This window comes from Pteropus medius, unplaced genomic scaffold (assembly GCF_902729225.1).
Source record: "Pteropus medius unplaced genomic scaffold, Ma_sr-lr_union100, whole genome shotgun sequence".
NCBI lineage: Eukaryota > Metazoa > Chordata > Mammalia > Chiroptera > Pteropodidae > Pteropus > Pteropus medius.
Window position 1 is genome coordinate 38,532,682 of NW_024340849.1, and position 17,092 is coordinate 38,549,773.

Genomic DNA, 17,092 nt, shown 5'->3' on the forward strand with positions numbered 1-17,092 from the left:
GTTAATGATTTAGTGTTTTACAAATCTAAACATATTTTCTTACATTGAGTAAATAAAATTTTTTGACTATCTATAATATGTAAGGTTGCTAAACTACCTCCTGTGGAGAATCTAAAAAAAAAACCTTAAGATATGAACAATGACCTAAAAGAAAGTGGAGTCTAATGAAAGACAAGCTATTACCTAAACATAGTTTATAACTGAAAGTGACAAGGAATTAAGAGAGGTACAGATAAAGTATTAAAGAAAATTTCAAGGAGAAAAAGGTTGCATCGGGCCCTTGAGAAAATTAGGAAAGAATTGATCACAGAGAGGACAATGGTGCTGAACAGGTGACTATTCTATGCAGAGATTTAATGAAACAAACTTAGATGGTAAGAATGGGTATAATAAATGGTAGAAAGCCGTCAAAAGCAAGCTAACAAGTGGAAATTTGCCTTAAAAATTTTCACTGATGAATGATGGGAAAATTGATTTGTTAGTATGTATTACACCAAAGTGAGAAGAAAGCATTGACAAGTCAGGCTATTGTTAAAAGAAATGAATTATCTGGACTAATGTACAAGGTACAGAAATAGGAAGTAAGAAGAGGCAGAATCAGTAGTTATTTGGCAACTCATCCTCTATAGAGGAAGTCAAAGATGACCTTAGCTTTCTGATTAAGATGGTTTACTTGACTCCCCCTCCCTAAGTCTAATGAAATGAAAAAACAACTCTAAAGGTCAGTCAATTGTGATATTGAAAAGCCAGAAAGGGTGCCTCTCACTAGTGGATCAGAGCTAAAGGGATTCATAAGAGGATTAAGATGTTAATTTTACATTTTAGGAATGCATGGTAAATTTCAAGTTTGATCAAAAAGAACAGAAGAATTAAAGAAAACAGTAAAAAATCAAATAAAAATAAAATAAGAAAAACAAACATACTCAAAATCCAGTAACTAGGAAGAGTAAAAACAAAAGGCAAGACAGGAAGGAAAAAGTAGCAATGAGATGAAAAACCAAAAATTCATAAATATGAAGTCCTTAGTGTTTTTATTCTTAAAACAAATTTGTTTTGGGTTTGACTTTGATGATTTTTCTGTTGCTCAGTTTCAGGTAAAATTAGTTTTCCTGAATTTTTCAGTAATCACATTGGTGGAATTATTCATGGTATTATTCTGAGACTACTAGCTTGTAATAGATTAAAAATGTGTAGTTGGGGATATTTTAATTCTGTCATCCCTGTGTCCTTGAGAAACAGGATACTCAGTGTGGAAAAAAGGAGATATAGATGTTAGTAGAAGAGGTTAGTAAAAGATCCATAATCTTGAATTTGAATTTTCAACATAAACTCACAAGGTATTTTATATATCTGAAAATTAGACAAAGGTTATTTAAGCCATTCATCCAAGAAGATATACAAACTAAAGATGATGTGAAAAGATACTTGACCTGGATAGTAATAGAAGAATGCTAATTTAAAAAAGGTATCATTCTTTACCCACCAGACTGGATATTATCAATTACTACATTTGCCAAAAGCTGAAGAAGATGTAGGAAAATGGACATTCTCAAACACTCAAACAAAAAAAAAATTGAGCTGTCCATCAATATGAGAATGGCTAAATAAATGATATCTACACTACAGAATACAATGTAGCTATGAAAAAGAACACTGTCCAATTCTTTAACACCTAAGTTTTTTGTTTATTTGGAGTTTTTGGCTGTTCTCAGACAGTTAAAATTGCTGGAAGTCTGACTATTAGATATGCAGACATTACTGGAGATCCTCTCTAGTACTAATGATACTAGTGGATCCCAATTATGTTTACTGAGATGTAATAAATGTAATTTCTATTCGCTGGTAATATTCTAACATTCCTAAATAAAGACATGTATGTATTCACACATACACACTATAGAATCTAAAGAGCTAAATATATTAACATGTAAAGACTTTTAAGACATAGTATAAAATGAAATAACAAATGTCAGAAAAAGAAGTATGGTATAATTCCACAGAAATTTTAAAAAGAGAGAGGAGGAGGAGGAAAAACAAAGGACAGAGAAAGACAGAAAAAGAGAGAAACATGGACCTGGAAAGATATTTATCAGATTAACAGTAGTTACCTCTGGGAACAGAATAAAACTATTCTCTTTCTATCTCTTTTTAAAAGAATGAGCATATATTCATATATTCTTGAGTAACCAGAGAATAATATAATTAATATAAAAATGTATAATCAGAAGATGAGATTTGTTTGGAAAGGAAGATAAATTAATCAGATTTTGGACATGTTGATTTTGAGTTGGGAACCCAGATAAGGGTCAGTAAGAGAGTATATAGTTAAAAGAGAAGAAGGTTAAGAGAGGTATTAGAGAACAAAAAGGTTAGGAGAAAAAGGTTAAGAGAAAAAGGCTAAGCATGTGGGAAAATCCTACATTAAATGGGTAAGGAGCTAAATGAAAACGGTATACTCGTAATATTATGTCATGAAAACTAAAAAAAGTATACACCTTTATCAAACACTAAATTGTCTGCTTTAACTTTACTAAATAGTCAGATTTCATAAACTAAAGATAAAACCAAAGCGGCAAATATGAACATATTCAAAGGACATTTGCTTTGTCTTATAACTGGTGAGACAATGTGGATAGTATTTACACAACTTTTTTGTACCCTATTTCTTACTAAAATAAGCATGATTATATCTACACAAAGGGAAAAAAAGACATTTGAACTTTTGCCTAAAGAAGGAAAAATATATGTAAACAATCCATCTAATTGCAACCAATTGACTAATAGGTTTTAACAACAGTACATTATGCTTGAAATAATAAATGAAAAAAGGAAACTCACTAAGCTCTGTGATAAGTTTAAGATTCTGCTGCCGGATATTTTCAAATTCTTGCTGTTTTTTCCGCATATGTTCTTCAGTTACTGCACAGCGATCACATAATCCTGCTCTTAAACTATGAAACAAAAACAAAATATTTTTAGAGTGAAAGCTGAAATATAAAGGAAAAAATCTAAACTACTAAAAGATATTTCTTTATATTTAAACTCCAAGATTTTTGTACTTTATGAATATTGAAGAACTGATTTGACAAATAGAGAGATAATTAACTATTTTAATGATGTACTGTACCTTTAAGAAATTCTCAAGTAGGCTGAAATGATGCTACAATATTACTTTCTACAGATGGCAATTGTGAGTCAAATTCTGTAAAAATCTGCCAATTTTAAACTCTACCCAAGGGAACTTATTTATTGGAGAAATTTGTTTTAATTTATTATAGCCCAAATATTAACCCCAGTACAGTACTAAGGGGCAGAATTATATCTTAAGCAAGCTTGCATCTGCTTTGCTCAGCATAGTACATAAAACATGATGAGTGTGCAACATTTTTAGTTGAATTAATACGAAAACTCAAGGAACTCCAAGTTTTTTAAAAAGTTACCTTATATTTTGCTCTTTTCAGCTTTTAAAAAACTCCTGTTAGTAAAAATTCACAATGTATTATTACATAAAAAAAAATTACACATAGCTTTTACTAATTATTTGTGAACACTAAAAGGAAGAGGAAAATGCATATATTGTATCGGGGAAGTGGGGCATGGAGAGAGAGGCATACTCCAAAATGTTGGTAATAGTTATCTTGCTGGTACCGGTATTACAGAAGATTTTCTTCTTAGTGTTTTTCTATACATTTCAAATTTTCTATAATTTAATTATTTATAGAATCAGGAAAAAAATATGGGTAAAAAGAAAAAGACACATACCCCACATTAGGAATTTAGAAAATATATATTCTAAGATAATAATTTCAACTCAAAAACCTAAGTGAATAAGATACTAAGTATTTAAGTGTCTATAGAAGTCAGAACATGGTAGTACATGCAATGAATTAAAAAAATATGTTAAAGAGATAAAACATGAAAACTGTATAACTAAAACAAAAAGAACCTAGAGATTTTTTATATGAAAGTAAAAATCGACAGTGTTGATAAGGATGTAAAAAAATAAAGACTGGGGGTCACAGGTTGCATTAATGAAATTAGAATTTCTAGAATGAAGGAATAATGAATTGGGCATCATGGTTTAATTGGCGTACATTCTGATGGCAGGATAGGATGGTCCAAATCTTTGAAACTATACTGTATGATGAACAACATTTAAGTAAAGATGACAAAGTGAAAATTTGCAGCTATTTTTTGCTCGCTCCCCAAATGTCACAAAGCTACATGTATAAAGACATCTGTATACATTTAAAAACAAAAACCCATGAAGACAGGGAGAATGGGAGAGAAAACAAAAATAACTGAAAGCAAGGTAGCTGGCAGACAAATAGAAACTGACCTGAGATGCTGAATCCTAAGCCAATGGTAGGAAAAGTCTAGAACTGTATTGTCCAATATGGTAGCAACAGCCACATGTAGCTATTTCAATTTGAATAAATTAAATTAAAATAAAAACTGAGCTCCTTAGCCACCCTCAAGTGCCTAATAGCTACTCGTGCCTAGCCGCTACCATACTGGACACTGCAGATATAGAACATTTTGATTATCACAGAAAACTCTATTGGACAGTACTGACCTAGAACCAACCTAATTTATGCTGTAGAATTCCCAGAATTCAAAAATTGGTACCAGCAATGATTAATTTGAAGCATGTTTCAAGAAACTACCATATTAACATATTCTCTCCTATATTCTGAACAGTCAAGTGATTACCCCTTTAATTCCCAGCATCAGACTAGTGGTTTCATCTCTGGAGAATCTAAGACAGTGTCTGGTCTGGGGGACACCAGGTATGGTTAAAGGTAGGAGTACAATAGCGAAGTAAATGTAGATGCACACCAAATTCTCAGATCCTAGTTTAGGCTTCATCATCCACTTGGCTTCCAGAACATTGGTACCCAGCCCTATTACACTGGCATAAATCCAATCCAGCAAGAAGAATTAAGGAGTCTTCTCTAAGAAATCTGACCAGCCAAACAGGAAAGACCTAAAGATACTGACACTAGAGGACCATCAATGAAACAGACCTGAGGGCAAATCATCACACAGTGCAGCTCATAGTCCATAGCTACACTCAGAGCTTCTAACCACTTTCATTCCCTCTCTTAAACATAAACAGATAATCAAGTATCAACAGACATCTGAGAAAAGCTTATAAAATGAAAGGAACTACAGCAAACAAGACATTAAGAAAAAACAAAAAAGAAATATAAGCTATGTAGGGAGAAGAGAAAGAAAAACACCATCACCACCACCAAACTATAAATACAGGAAAATAAAAAGGTACCAAACTCTGAAATGAAACAGGAATTGCCATAATAGGAAGTATTGAGAACAAAAACAAATCTCAGATATTAAAAACCTAACAGCAGAGGAAAAAACTCAATAGAGCGTGAGAAAATAAAGTTGTGAAAATCTGAAAAAGTAGTGTAAAAATGCAAAACCAGCAAAGATAAGAAAATCCATAACATCAGTAATAGGCATTCCAGAAAGATCAAGTAGGGGAGTGGTGTAGGAAGGCAGAAAAGGAGGAACAGAAGAACAAAAGACATGAGACATATAGAAAGCAAAATGGCACAAATCCAACCAGATCAAGAATAACATTAAACATGAATTGATTAAACATTCCAATCAAAAGGCAGAAATTGTCAAATAGGACAAAAGATTAAGATCCAACTATATACTGTCCAGTCAACACACTTTAGATTTAAAGACACAAATAGGCCAAAAGCAAAAGCATAGAAAAAGATATACCATACAAACGAAAATCAAAAGAGAACTGGACTATCTACATTAAGTAATATCAGACAAAACAGACAGACTTTAAGATATAGTGTTACTAGAGACAGTGAATTTTATAATACTGTAAATTCATTAAAAAGACATAACAATCATAAACATATGTATTTAATACTAGAGCTCCAAAATACAGAGCAAAAACTGACAAAATTGAAGGAAGAAACTCAACAATAGTTGTAGACTTTTGCCCTTAATAATGGATAAAACAAGTAATGCAGAAAATCATCATAGATATAGCCAACTTCAATACACTAAAAACAATCCAGATCTGACGTCTATGAAAACTCTAGCCACTGCAGAATACACATTCTTTTCAAGCACATTTGGAACATTTCTAGGATAGACCATTTTCTAGATCATGAAACAAGTCTTGAGCTTAAAAGCACTGAAATCATACAAAGTATGTTCTTTTACCAGAATAGAATTAAATTAGAAATCAACAACAGAAGGAAATTTGGAAAATACACAAATACGTGAATCTTAAAATAATGCAATACTAAAATAAACAATGCGTTAAAAAAGAAATCTCAAGAGAAATTATTAAAAAAAAAAAAAAAAGAATAGAGCTACAGCTGAGTGCCGGTGCCCCAGTACAAAATCCTACCTATTGGGGAGCCCTCCAGGCCAAAGGATAGCTCCCCACTTCCTTAATGAAAAGTAAAGTTCTCATGGCATACACAGAGCCTCCAGCCCATGTTCCTATTCACAGGAAAATTCCTGGGGAAGGGGAAAAGTGGAAGGGCTGGGGTAAAACAGATATAGTTAAAAGCAGAGTATATCATGCCAAGTATGCAGAAAATTCAAGCCAGTCTCACATTCTTAAACATAGACAAAGATCACTAACTAGTGTATGAAGTAACATTATAGAGAAAACTAAAACTGGAACAGGGAGAGGTAGGAAGAGTGGAACAGCAGACCACTGTTTTCATTATAACTATAGGACTTTACAATATACATGTATTACTTGAATAAAAATTCAAAAGGGGAAAACATAAAAATAAACCAAATAGTATACTATACTCCTTTTCGTTATAGCATTTTAATTTAATATTATATTCTAGTAAACTTTGAATTAAATCTTTTTGAGCATTAAGGTACTAAAAAGGACATACACCTCCTTATCTTTCTGCTATGATACTTAACGTTTCCAGACTTCCAAGCATTTCTAAAGCTAACAGTATAGTCTATTTAAAACTCCAAATGAAATCAGAATAAAGTCTCTTTAAACTGTTCCCAAACCATGACACTGTTAAACCGTTATAAGAAGAAACTCAACTTTAACTATTTGCTTAAAATACTTCATATTTCATATTTACATTTCTAAGATTCATTCAAATTAATAGCTTGGGGGTCCATGCAATAAACATTCAAATAGTTGACCTGATTGTGGTAAATAATTTACACAGAGCTATTAAGCTATAGAGGCCAAAGAGCACGTGACATTGAAAGGTCTTTGAAAAACATCAAAGAAGTTAAATGGCATTAAACAGTTTTAATGAATGATTTAAATATCATTCTACTAGTCGGTTTGTCATTAGAAACTAAACACCTTATTGTTGCTAAGAAATCATATTTTACATAGTAAAATGTTATAAAGTATGTTGAAAAACCAAACCTCGGGACCCCTAGCTTCCAAGTTTAAAAATGGCACTGCCATAGACAGTTATAAAATGAAGCAATATTCTCTAGCTTGTTCTCCAATCAACTGTCACTCTTGATAATGATATCTGTTAAGTCAACTCCTCACTGCTCACTGATCTTAGTTTGAATTTAAATGGATGTGAGCGAATATGCTAGCTCCTATTTCCACCAGCAGGGTTCCACTGCTTTCCTTTTGCCTATCTTACACTGCACTGTAAAGGAAGGAAAAAAACAAGGAAGGAAAAAAAACAGCCTCATTTTCACAGGAGAATGCAATTTCAGTAGCTATGAACAGGTAAAAGGGAAAGAAGAGTAATTCCACTGGAAAGAGCAGATAGCAACATGTGTTCTTAGTTTTATTCCAGTTTGTTCATAGATCTGAAGAAATAAAAGCGTTCATTTTGCAATTAAAACTCACCTGATTAATATACACAATTGCTTTCTATACCCCAGAAAGATTTCTTCAAATTAATGTTAATTCAAAAGAGTTTTACTGAACACCTTCAATGAGTACTGTACGTACTAAGAATACAACAGTGGCCAACACAATGTCACTTCTTTTAAAAAGTTTAGAGCTTATAGGGAAAGACAATAAAAAAGTAATTTTACAACAAAGTATGATTTCATATCATGACAGTGGAAATATAGGGTGCTATGAAATATAAAAGCATACAGCAGAACTTAACCAAGTTAGGAAGTCAGAAAAGGTCTACTGAAGAATATGATGTTTAAATTCAAGTCTATGAGTAAGAAGTTATTAGCAAGACAAAAGAGGGTATTTGGTCCAGTATTTGAAAAAAAGTTGCAGAACCACAAATCCTCTGATTATGAGTACCAATTTTCCCTTTTAATGACAGGTGAAATATAGTTTCCTGACTGCCAAAGATGCTTTTAAAAATATTAAAATCTACTGGACAATTATGGTTTAAATGCTTTGTTCAGGTTTTTTTTTTTTTAATGTATTCTATCTACTTCTCCAGCAGTGACTGTTTCTCAGATTTAGTGAAATACTTGATTTCTTGAAGGAAAGTTTGTAAATGTAATAATAGTAGTAGTAAAACATAAGAGAGCCACAAAAAATTAGAAATTTTTATTATCTAATTTACCTTTACTGGGTAATTCCTTTCATCTAAACATCTCACGATATTTTTACCACATTACCATAAGAAATAAGAATCGCTTCATCTAATGAAGAGTAGATAACAAGTTTCAGAATTCCTACTAGAAATATAAACAAAAATGCATGTTGCTTTTTAAGGGTCTCAGCAAAACATTAACTTTTATAGATTTGCTCTAGATATTATTCTTACCTATAATATAAAACTAAAATAAAAATTTATATAAGGCATAACTTTATCAAATGTTACCTACTTAGATATTCGAAGAAAATAGACTAGATAATAGGCATTGGTGAAGAGTTATCTGTTTAGGTAACTTTAGGTCAAGTGCAAATACTTTGAGATGATCAGTTAAGGTGTAATTCATTTACACAACATTTAAAAAATTAAGGCAACATATAGACAAGGCATCATGAAAGTAGAAACTGCAGAGTTTAGAGGTTCAAATTTAACCCAATTATACACTAACTATGTGATTTTGGGGTTTCTTAACTCTTTCCCAGCTCAGTTTCCTCACATATAAAATGAATTTACCATCTACTGTATAGCGTTAATGTGAAGATTAAGTGCTAGCTGCCTGGATCCAAAGTGAGCCTTCGATATATCAGTTCCTACATAACAAAAAGAAATGGTCAAATCTAGATCATTCTTGGTTTAATTACATGAGGCTTCAAGAAACAAAGGATAAATCTTAAAGTACGCCTGAAAGGAAATTTCAGATTTGTATTTGAAGAAAGGAGAGAAAAAGCATGTGTATAAAGAAATGAGCTACACTCCTTGCCCCACCTGACTCCTACCACCAAGTTAATACCACATAATGAATTACAGTCCCACCTACCTAAGGACATAAAGGTGAACCGAATGAAAAGCAAGAGAACATTTAGGATAAGAAACAGCAAAGCAGCATGATATCCACATGAAATTAGTGACCACAGATCAAAAATAGAAAACAATCTAGTTTTAAGAAAGTACAGAATAAAAAAGATATATATTTTTATTTTTCTCCTCCCCTAGCATGCCACTCCCCTCACATCTCCACATGTTCACCAATCTGAAAACTCCACAAAAAGATAATTTTAACAATTAACTAAATAAAAGAGTAATTTAGAAAATACTTCAAGTTGGGGAATTCATCCACTGACATTTTTTTCTCAGAATGGGCCTGGAAAATAAAAATTCACTGAAGAAGGGAAACACAAAATACAAAGAATAACAGAACTAGAAGCCCAAACTTTAAATCATAAAGTGAAGAAATGATCAGAAGACACTAGAAAGGAGCGTCTTCAAGGGCTAACATGAGGAACACTGCGTCTGAGGGGTGAAATGGAAAGTAGGTTTATTAAGGCAATTCAAGCAATACAATGAAAACTTTACCTTGTCATTTTTTTCGGAATGCTGACTGTGGGCCCTAAACAACTTGCTAATGACCAGGAAGTGTGTTGGAAACAAATACAATCAGTCCTTGAGTGTGGCAGCCACAAAAATGCATCTCCTGTTGTGAGAAGTAAAATCACTGGCCCTAGCTGTTTTGCTCTGAAATCCTTCACCTCTTTATATAAGTGAACACACTAGGCATTCCACAGTCAGAAGCCACCCTCTGAGTGAGTGGAGAAGGGATATTATGGTTCCAGAACTCCTCAGTGGCCTTGCTTAGGTTTCTTAAAACTGCAATTCAGTCTAAGATCCATTGAGATCTCATAGTTCTCTTAGCCTCCTCCAGCTCCCTCATTTTACCCTAGTTTCCCCCAATAGATCTCTTGAATGTCTACTGTCATCTTGATGTAGGAGTCACTAAACAGAAAGAATTCCTGGTCTCTTGCCATTACTACCATTATTACTACCTCATTGCTCGTGGAAAGTGGTAGACTGATAAAAATGTGAGAAAAAATATGGTGAAATAAGATAAGTAAGTGCTTCAATTGCTAAAGAGTTAAAGGCTGAGAAAGATATGCTTTTCACCCTTCTTCCCAAATCCTCTATTACATATACAGACAAAACAGAAGGAAATGCCTCACCACACTAACAGAAGAGTAACAGACGATTTCCTTTTTGATCTTGGACCGAGGGTGAGAAAGATGGATGGCTTTCTAGCTTCCAGATGTCTCAGCTGAAAGAGACTAGATCTGGCTGTGGTATACAGTAGACTACAGTGCTAAAAGATGGAATTATTAATGCTTAGGAGGAATATTATGTCTTTTTATACTTCTTTTATATAATTTTACTTGCATTATCTCTAATCTTCAAAACAGCCCTGTGAAGAAGGTATGTAAGTGTCATGCCATTTGTTCCTGGCTTTTTTCCTACTCTGATAATTTCTCTTAATCTTTTTTTTTGCTGACTGGGTCCTTATCTTCATTAAACCTTGATTAGTATGCCCAAGAATTCAGCCCTGAGTCCTCTTTTATTCTCTCCCTATATTCTTTAAGATGCCCTTAGGAGATCTTATCCAATCTTGAGGTTTTAAATAGGATTTATACACAGATGATGACTTTCAAATTTATTTCTCTAGCTCTAATTACTCCAGTTAGTTCAGACTCATATATATGACTATGTACTTGACTTTCTCTATTTAGATATAGTAGACGCTATTAGTACCCACTCATATTCCTTCAACATCCCCCTGCTTAAACCATTGCAATTAAAATCTAAGCTTTTTGCCTATGTCCCTAAATAATCTAGTTATATACCACCTTTCCAATCTTACCTCCTTTCATTCATCCTCTTGTTCATTAAGTTAGAACCACAGCGGACTTTCTATTCCTCAAATATTTCAAAACTTACTTCCACCTTAAGCTTTTGCATTTGTTCTCTTTTTATATCCAGTTCTTTAAATGACTGGCTCTTTTTGTGTGTGTGTGTAATTCAGGTCTTAGTTCAAATGGTACCTCCTCAAAAAGGCCATCCCTGACATCCATCAGTATCCCTTCCTTTCTCAATGCCTACGGTCACTCGATTACATTATTTAATTTGATTTTTTTCATAGCACTTAAAATCTGAAATTACATTATTTGTATGACTCACTCCCAACCTTTAAAAATTAAATATCAGTTCCATGACATTCTAGGGACAGCATTATCCCTAGCCTTTACAGCAACACCTAGAACATAGTAAGGAATTAACTATTGTTGAATCTGAATTAAGGTGTGGAATTGGAATTCAAATTCACATCTATGATTCTGAAGCACATGGTGCTTTATTCCACAATAGGCTGTCTATTCCAGTAAATGTGCATCCACTGAGATACTGTTTATAGAAGAAGTGTACTCAACTTCAGTTTGCATACGTACAGAATATTAGATTATTCTGCCACTAAAGGCACAGTAGGAAATTCAAACCACCAGCCCTTCTGTAACACAAACAAAAATAGTAATAAAAGAAAAAATATTAACTGTAAAGAAAGCAAGAAACATTGTTTATGACAGGTAGTTCGAGGTCCTAAACAGCACTTAACAGTTCAGATAAGGGAATACAGAAAAATCGGGAAGCCTTTTCTATTGTAGGGTGTTAACCTCATAAAAGTGGGAAAGTCTGTACATGGAAGTGAAGTAAGTATGTTGAGAATATTGAGAAAGAATCCCTAGACTGCCTGCAAGAGAAGAATATGCAGAAAAGAAAATAATAATCACAGGAATAAGAAAACAGGAATAGAATTGTGAAGCAGTTCCACCTACTTAGAAGTAAAAATGGAATTAAAGCATCAAATAAATTAGAACATTGCTATTCTTAAGCTCATTCTACATCAAATACCAGATAAAGAAACACCATTTAAAGGGTTAATTAATGTGACTGCTGTACCTAGTGAAAAAACAAAGTTGTAAGATTATATCCTTAATATCAGAAAGTATTTTTCCAAAGCTGACATAATGTTGGAAAAAAGATCACTTTCAGTCTCAGAGCTGATTACAAACTAAAACCGATGTACTTTCTACTAAGGAGAAAATCATCTCTCACTTAAGAAGACCCAAGAATCAGACTCACCGATCTTCTAAAACTTTAATGGTTTCATGAAGCACTTTCTGTTGCTCTCTCAGCTGTTGATTTTTGGTGAAGAATTCTTCAAGTCTTTGTGCATCTCTAAAAGTCAATAAATAAGTTTTTTGTTTTCTTTTAGGAAAAAAATATTCTAACAGGATAATTTTGTCATAAAACTCCAAAGTATGGTATCACCACTTACATATATCATGAATTTGCTGTATTAAAACAAACAACTTAAAAAGTAAGGTTTGAATATCTTGTTAATTGGAATTCAGATTATACTAGAATTTGCTCTGCAGTATTTTTATATACTAGAGAAGAATTATCCTAAGTACCAGGCATTCATTAATCAATGCTGGAACACAGATGAAGGAATGTATTGTGATGCCACCATTGATTCGATGTTGTCAAAATTGCCATTAAAATGTACACTTACTATTGTTTTGTCTACATTTGCTAATGTGAATAACAGCTATCTCTACTCGTATCATCTCTGTTCCCATTATGGGGGATTTGTACTTTCTATTTAATTAATTTCTGTGTTGTTTAAACTTCTACCTAGTATTACTTTTAAACCAGGGCTTACCATGAAGTACACGAACCCTAGATCCTGATGCCTAGGTTTGAATATCAACTCTGTCATTTACCAGCTGTGTGACCTGGTACAAGTAACCTACACTCTGTGCCTCAAAAAATGTGGATACATTAGTATCTACCTCATAAAACATTTGCAAAGACTAAGTACTAATGTACATATAGCATGCAGAACAGTCTGGAACACAGTAAGTTCTAATGAAGGTGTTTATAATGATTTTATAGTCAGGAAGAAATGAACGAAGACATCTAAAATTTTCTTCTAGTATATTACCTGGTTACTTTCCAATGTTGGGTAATATTTTACTCTTCCATCATTATATTTTTTTAAATCACATTATTATATAAAGCATGCATATATTTTAATTCTAAGAAAACATTAGAAATTTAATTGGGATCTTCTGCGTGGTCTTAAAGCCGAAAATATAGGACAATACATTGGCTCAAGTTATCTTCCTTCAGACCCTTCAAGGATCTAAAATATCTAAATAAGTATGACAGACCAGTCTGCCACAAAAAGTAGATGTCCGAATGATTGTGTCAAAATGGCTAAAATGTACAATGTAATAATATTGGCAGCAAAAAAAAAAAACTCAGGAGAATAGAACAACTCAAAGTCAAAATGTCAGATACCCAATAAATAAGGTATTTCTTAAATATTGGTTGAATAGTTGATACTGAATGAAAAACCAATACATCTAAGTGTTGGGAGCTGAGCTAAACTGGCGAGCTTTGAGATAAGTGGTACTAAAACTATTTTAATCACTCAGTGCTTTCAAAGAAGGGAGCTGTGAGAACTGCATCTGTTTTGCAGGACAGGTAATTGGGCTGACCTTGAGTCTTGACTGCTGTTTTCTCATTGCAATGCTATAAGTAGTGTTTTGAATAAACTTGGGGACACAGACACAGACAGCTTGTATCTGTGCTCCCTCCTGCAGTTCTGTCTGTCTTCTTTCTTTTCCTCAGTCCATGCTCCCCCTTTCAGGTACCCTGAATTACTTCGTCGGCTGGCTCCAACAAAGTGGCGCCCGAACAGGGACCTGAACACGGGGGATAACAGCTAGGACGTGCCGCAGAGTAAGGCGTGCGCACGCGGAATCTGGGGGCCTAAGAGTCCTGTAGGCAGCCAACCGTAAGTACGCAGGAGTATTGTAATATAGAAACTGAAACAGAAACTTAAGTAAAAATGGGCCAAGGAAATAGTCGACTGCTTTTTGTACATATGCTTAAAAATATGCTTAGAGTAAGAGGGGCCAAAGTGGGCCAGCAACAATTAACTAAGTTTCTACAATTTGTAGAAGAAGTATGTCCCTGGTTTCTGGAAGAAGGGACTATAGATTTAGAAACCTGGAAAAGGGTAGGACAAAAATTGCAAGATTATTATGATGTTCATGGGCCTAGTAAGGTCCCGGTGGAAACTTTTGGGTTGTGGACCCTAGTCCGAGACTGCTTAGACCCTCGACATGAGAGGGATAAGTGGCAGGAGCAGGGAGGTCAGGATCCTAAGACTACCTCAGCTATAGAGAGCTCTGAAGGAAAGAGCACAACTGAGCACCAACGTGAAACTAAGCCCTCGGCGCCGCCTGATGAAGGTTTAGGTGCACCTTTTACTTCCCTCTTTTATGAAGATGAGGGCGACCCCTTATACCCAGGGGATGCGGCTCAATTAGAGGAAGAAGCCGCCCAATATCATGATGAGGAGGACCCTCTGCCTTTCGTGGCCTTTACCAAGGAAACCTCCACAACCTCAGTGAAGGAGGAGAAACATCCTTTAGAGGATACAATGAAACAGATATAGGCTTCGCTGGCTGCGGTAACTGTGCAATTGCAGCAGCTGCAGATGCAGCAGACGGCGCAGCAGCAGGGAGGGGCCCAATGGAAACCTCAGCTGGATCTGCCAGCTCCTGATAGAGAGCCTTTGCCTCCAACCGGAGGTCCTTTGCCCCCTCTAATTCCCCCTGGAACTCCCCTATATTTGTTATAAAAAAGAAATCTGGAATATGGAGATTGCTGCAGGACTTGAGAAAAGTTAATAAAACTATGCAGATAATGGGAACATTGCAAGTAGGGCTGCCCACACTCTCTGCTATACCTAGTGAAACTTTCAAAGTTATTGTGGATTTAAAAGATTGCTTTTTTACCATTCCTCTGGCTCCTGAGGACTGTAAGAGATTCGCTTTCAGTGTTCCATCTACTAATTTCAGAGAACCCATGAAAAGATATGACTGGAAAGTGCTGCCCCAAGGACAAGGCATTGTTGAAAGGTGCCATGGTGCTCTCAAAAATCAATTACAAAAAATAAAAAGGGGGAGACCTGCCCGGTTTCTCCACAAATTCTTTCTGATGCTCAAAAAACTGAATTTCTGATGCTCAAAACTAATCGGCATGGCCCCGACCCGGTATTAATATGGGGACGAGGGCATGTTTGTGTTTTTCCACAGGATGCAGAAAATGCCATGTGGTTGCCAGAGAGGTTGGTTCATTTCGCTGCTCCACCAGACACCCGGCGAGATGACCCTAACCTTGATCTTGCTGAGCCTGGCGATAACAGCTGAAGGTGCAGTTTACTGGACATACTTTCCTGACCCACCTCTCTTACATCCAACAATGTGGCAAAGACCTGAAGTCATTGTGAAAGTGAACAACACATCGCTGCTGGACATGCCATCTATGAGGAGGGTGATTGGACTAATTGTTGCAGGAATACTTGCTATTGTATCTCTTATAGCTACTGCTGCCACTGCTGCGGTGGCTCTCTCATAAACTGTACAAACTGCTCATTATGTCAATGATTTGTCTAGAAATGTTACTTTAGCATTGGGAACACAGAAAAATATAGATAGAAAAATTGAGCAAAAGTTAGAAGCCTTGTATGAAACAGTGAACTTCCTGGGAGAGGAAGTGCAGGCCTTGAAGCTGTCCTCATGCTTATGCTGTCATGTCCAATATCGATGGATTTGTGTGACCCCCCAAAAATATAATCAAACCTCTCACCCATGGGAGAAAATTAAGAATCACTTACAGGGAATATGGCATAGCGCCAACATGTCTTTAGATTTAGTGCAACTTCATAGAGAAATTTTGGCCCTGAAAGAGGCCCCTGAACTTCAGATTAATACTGCGCAAACTGTACAGGATTTCTTGAAAGGCCTAAAAGGTATAGTCCCTACCTGGGGACCCTTTATCCACTTGTTGGGATCAGTAATAACTCTGGCTTGCTGCATGTTGGTGTTTATGTGTCTGATGCCACTTGTATTGAAATGTACTATGAGAACTCTGCGAGATCTCGGCTCAGAAATACATTCTTTAAAACTAAAATTAAAGCAACCCCCTGTATAGTGGATGGTAGTCAAAGACGGGTAAGGACCCCCTGGAACCTGGACAACCTAAGACAGGGTATGTATGACGGAATACATATACCAATGACGGGTAAGATCCAGAGATTCACAGGAGGCCACCTAAGACAGGCACAGTCACCTTGTGCCAGAACCAGGAAGGTTCGGGCAATTAAAAAATAAAAAAGGGGGAGATGTTGGGAGCTGAGCTAAATTGGCGAGCTTTGAGATAAACTATGGAGCTGAGCTAAACTGGCGAGCTTTGAGATAAGTGGTACTAAAACTATTTTAATCACTCAGTGCTTTCAAAGAAGGGAGTTGTGAGAACTGCATCTGTTTTGCAGGACAGGTAATTGGGCTGACCTTGAGTCTTGACTGCTGTTTTCTCATTGCAATGCTATAAGTAGTGTTTTGAATAAACTTGGGGACACAGACACAGACAGCTTGTATCTGTGCTCCCTCCTGCAGTTCTGTCTGTCTTCTTTCTTTTCCTCAGTCCATGCTCCCCCTTTCAGGTACCCTGAATTATTTCGTCGGCTGGCTCCGACATCTAAGAGTGACAGCCTCCTGTTCTACAATATACTTCTGGTAGCATATGTAGATATCTGAAAATTTAGAAATAATAGATAG

At 35.1% G+C, this 17,092-nt stretch overlaps 1 protein-coding gene across 5 annotated transcripts in view; it reads right to left on the reverse strand.

The window, feature by feature from the left end:
- RBBP8 (RB binding protein 8, endonuclease) overlaps positions 1 to 17,092 on the reverse strand; it is a 75,869-nt gene that overhangs the window by 38,318 nt on the left and 20,459 nt on the right. For all 5 annotated transcript variants that reach the window (XM_039844659.1, XM_039844627.1, XM_039844616.1 and 2 more), the window contains 2 exons: positions 12,537 to 12,632; positions 2,839 to 2,951 (listed from right to left, as the gene is read on the reverse strand). In XM_039844659.1, the coding sequence (XP_039700593.1) occupies positions 2,839 to 2,951; positions 12,537 to 12,632 (209 nt within the window). The remainder of the gene's footprint in view (positions 1 to 2,838; positions 2,952 to 12,536; positions 12,633 to 17,092) is intronic.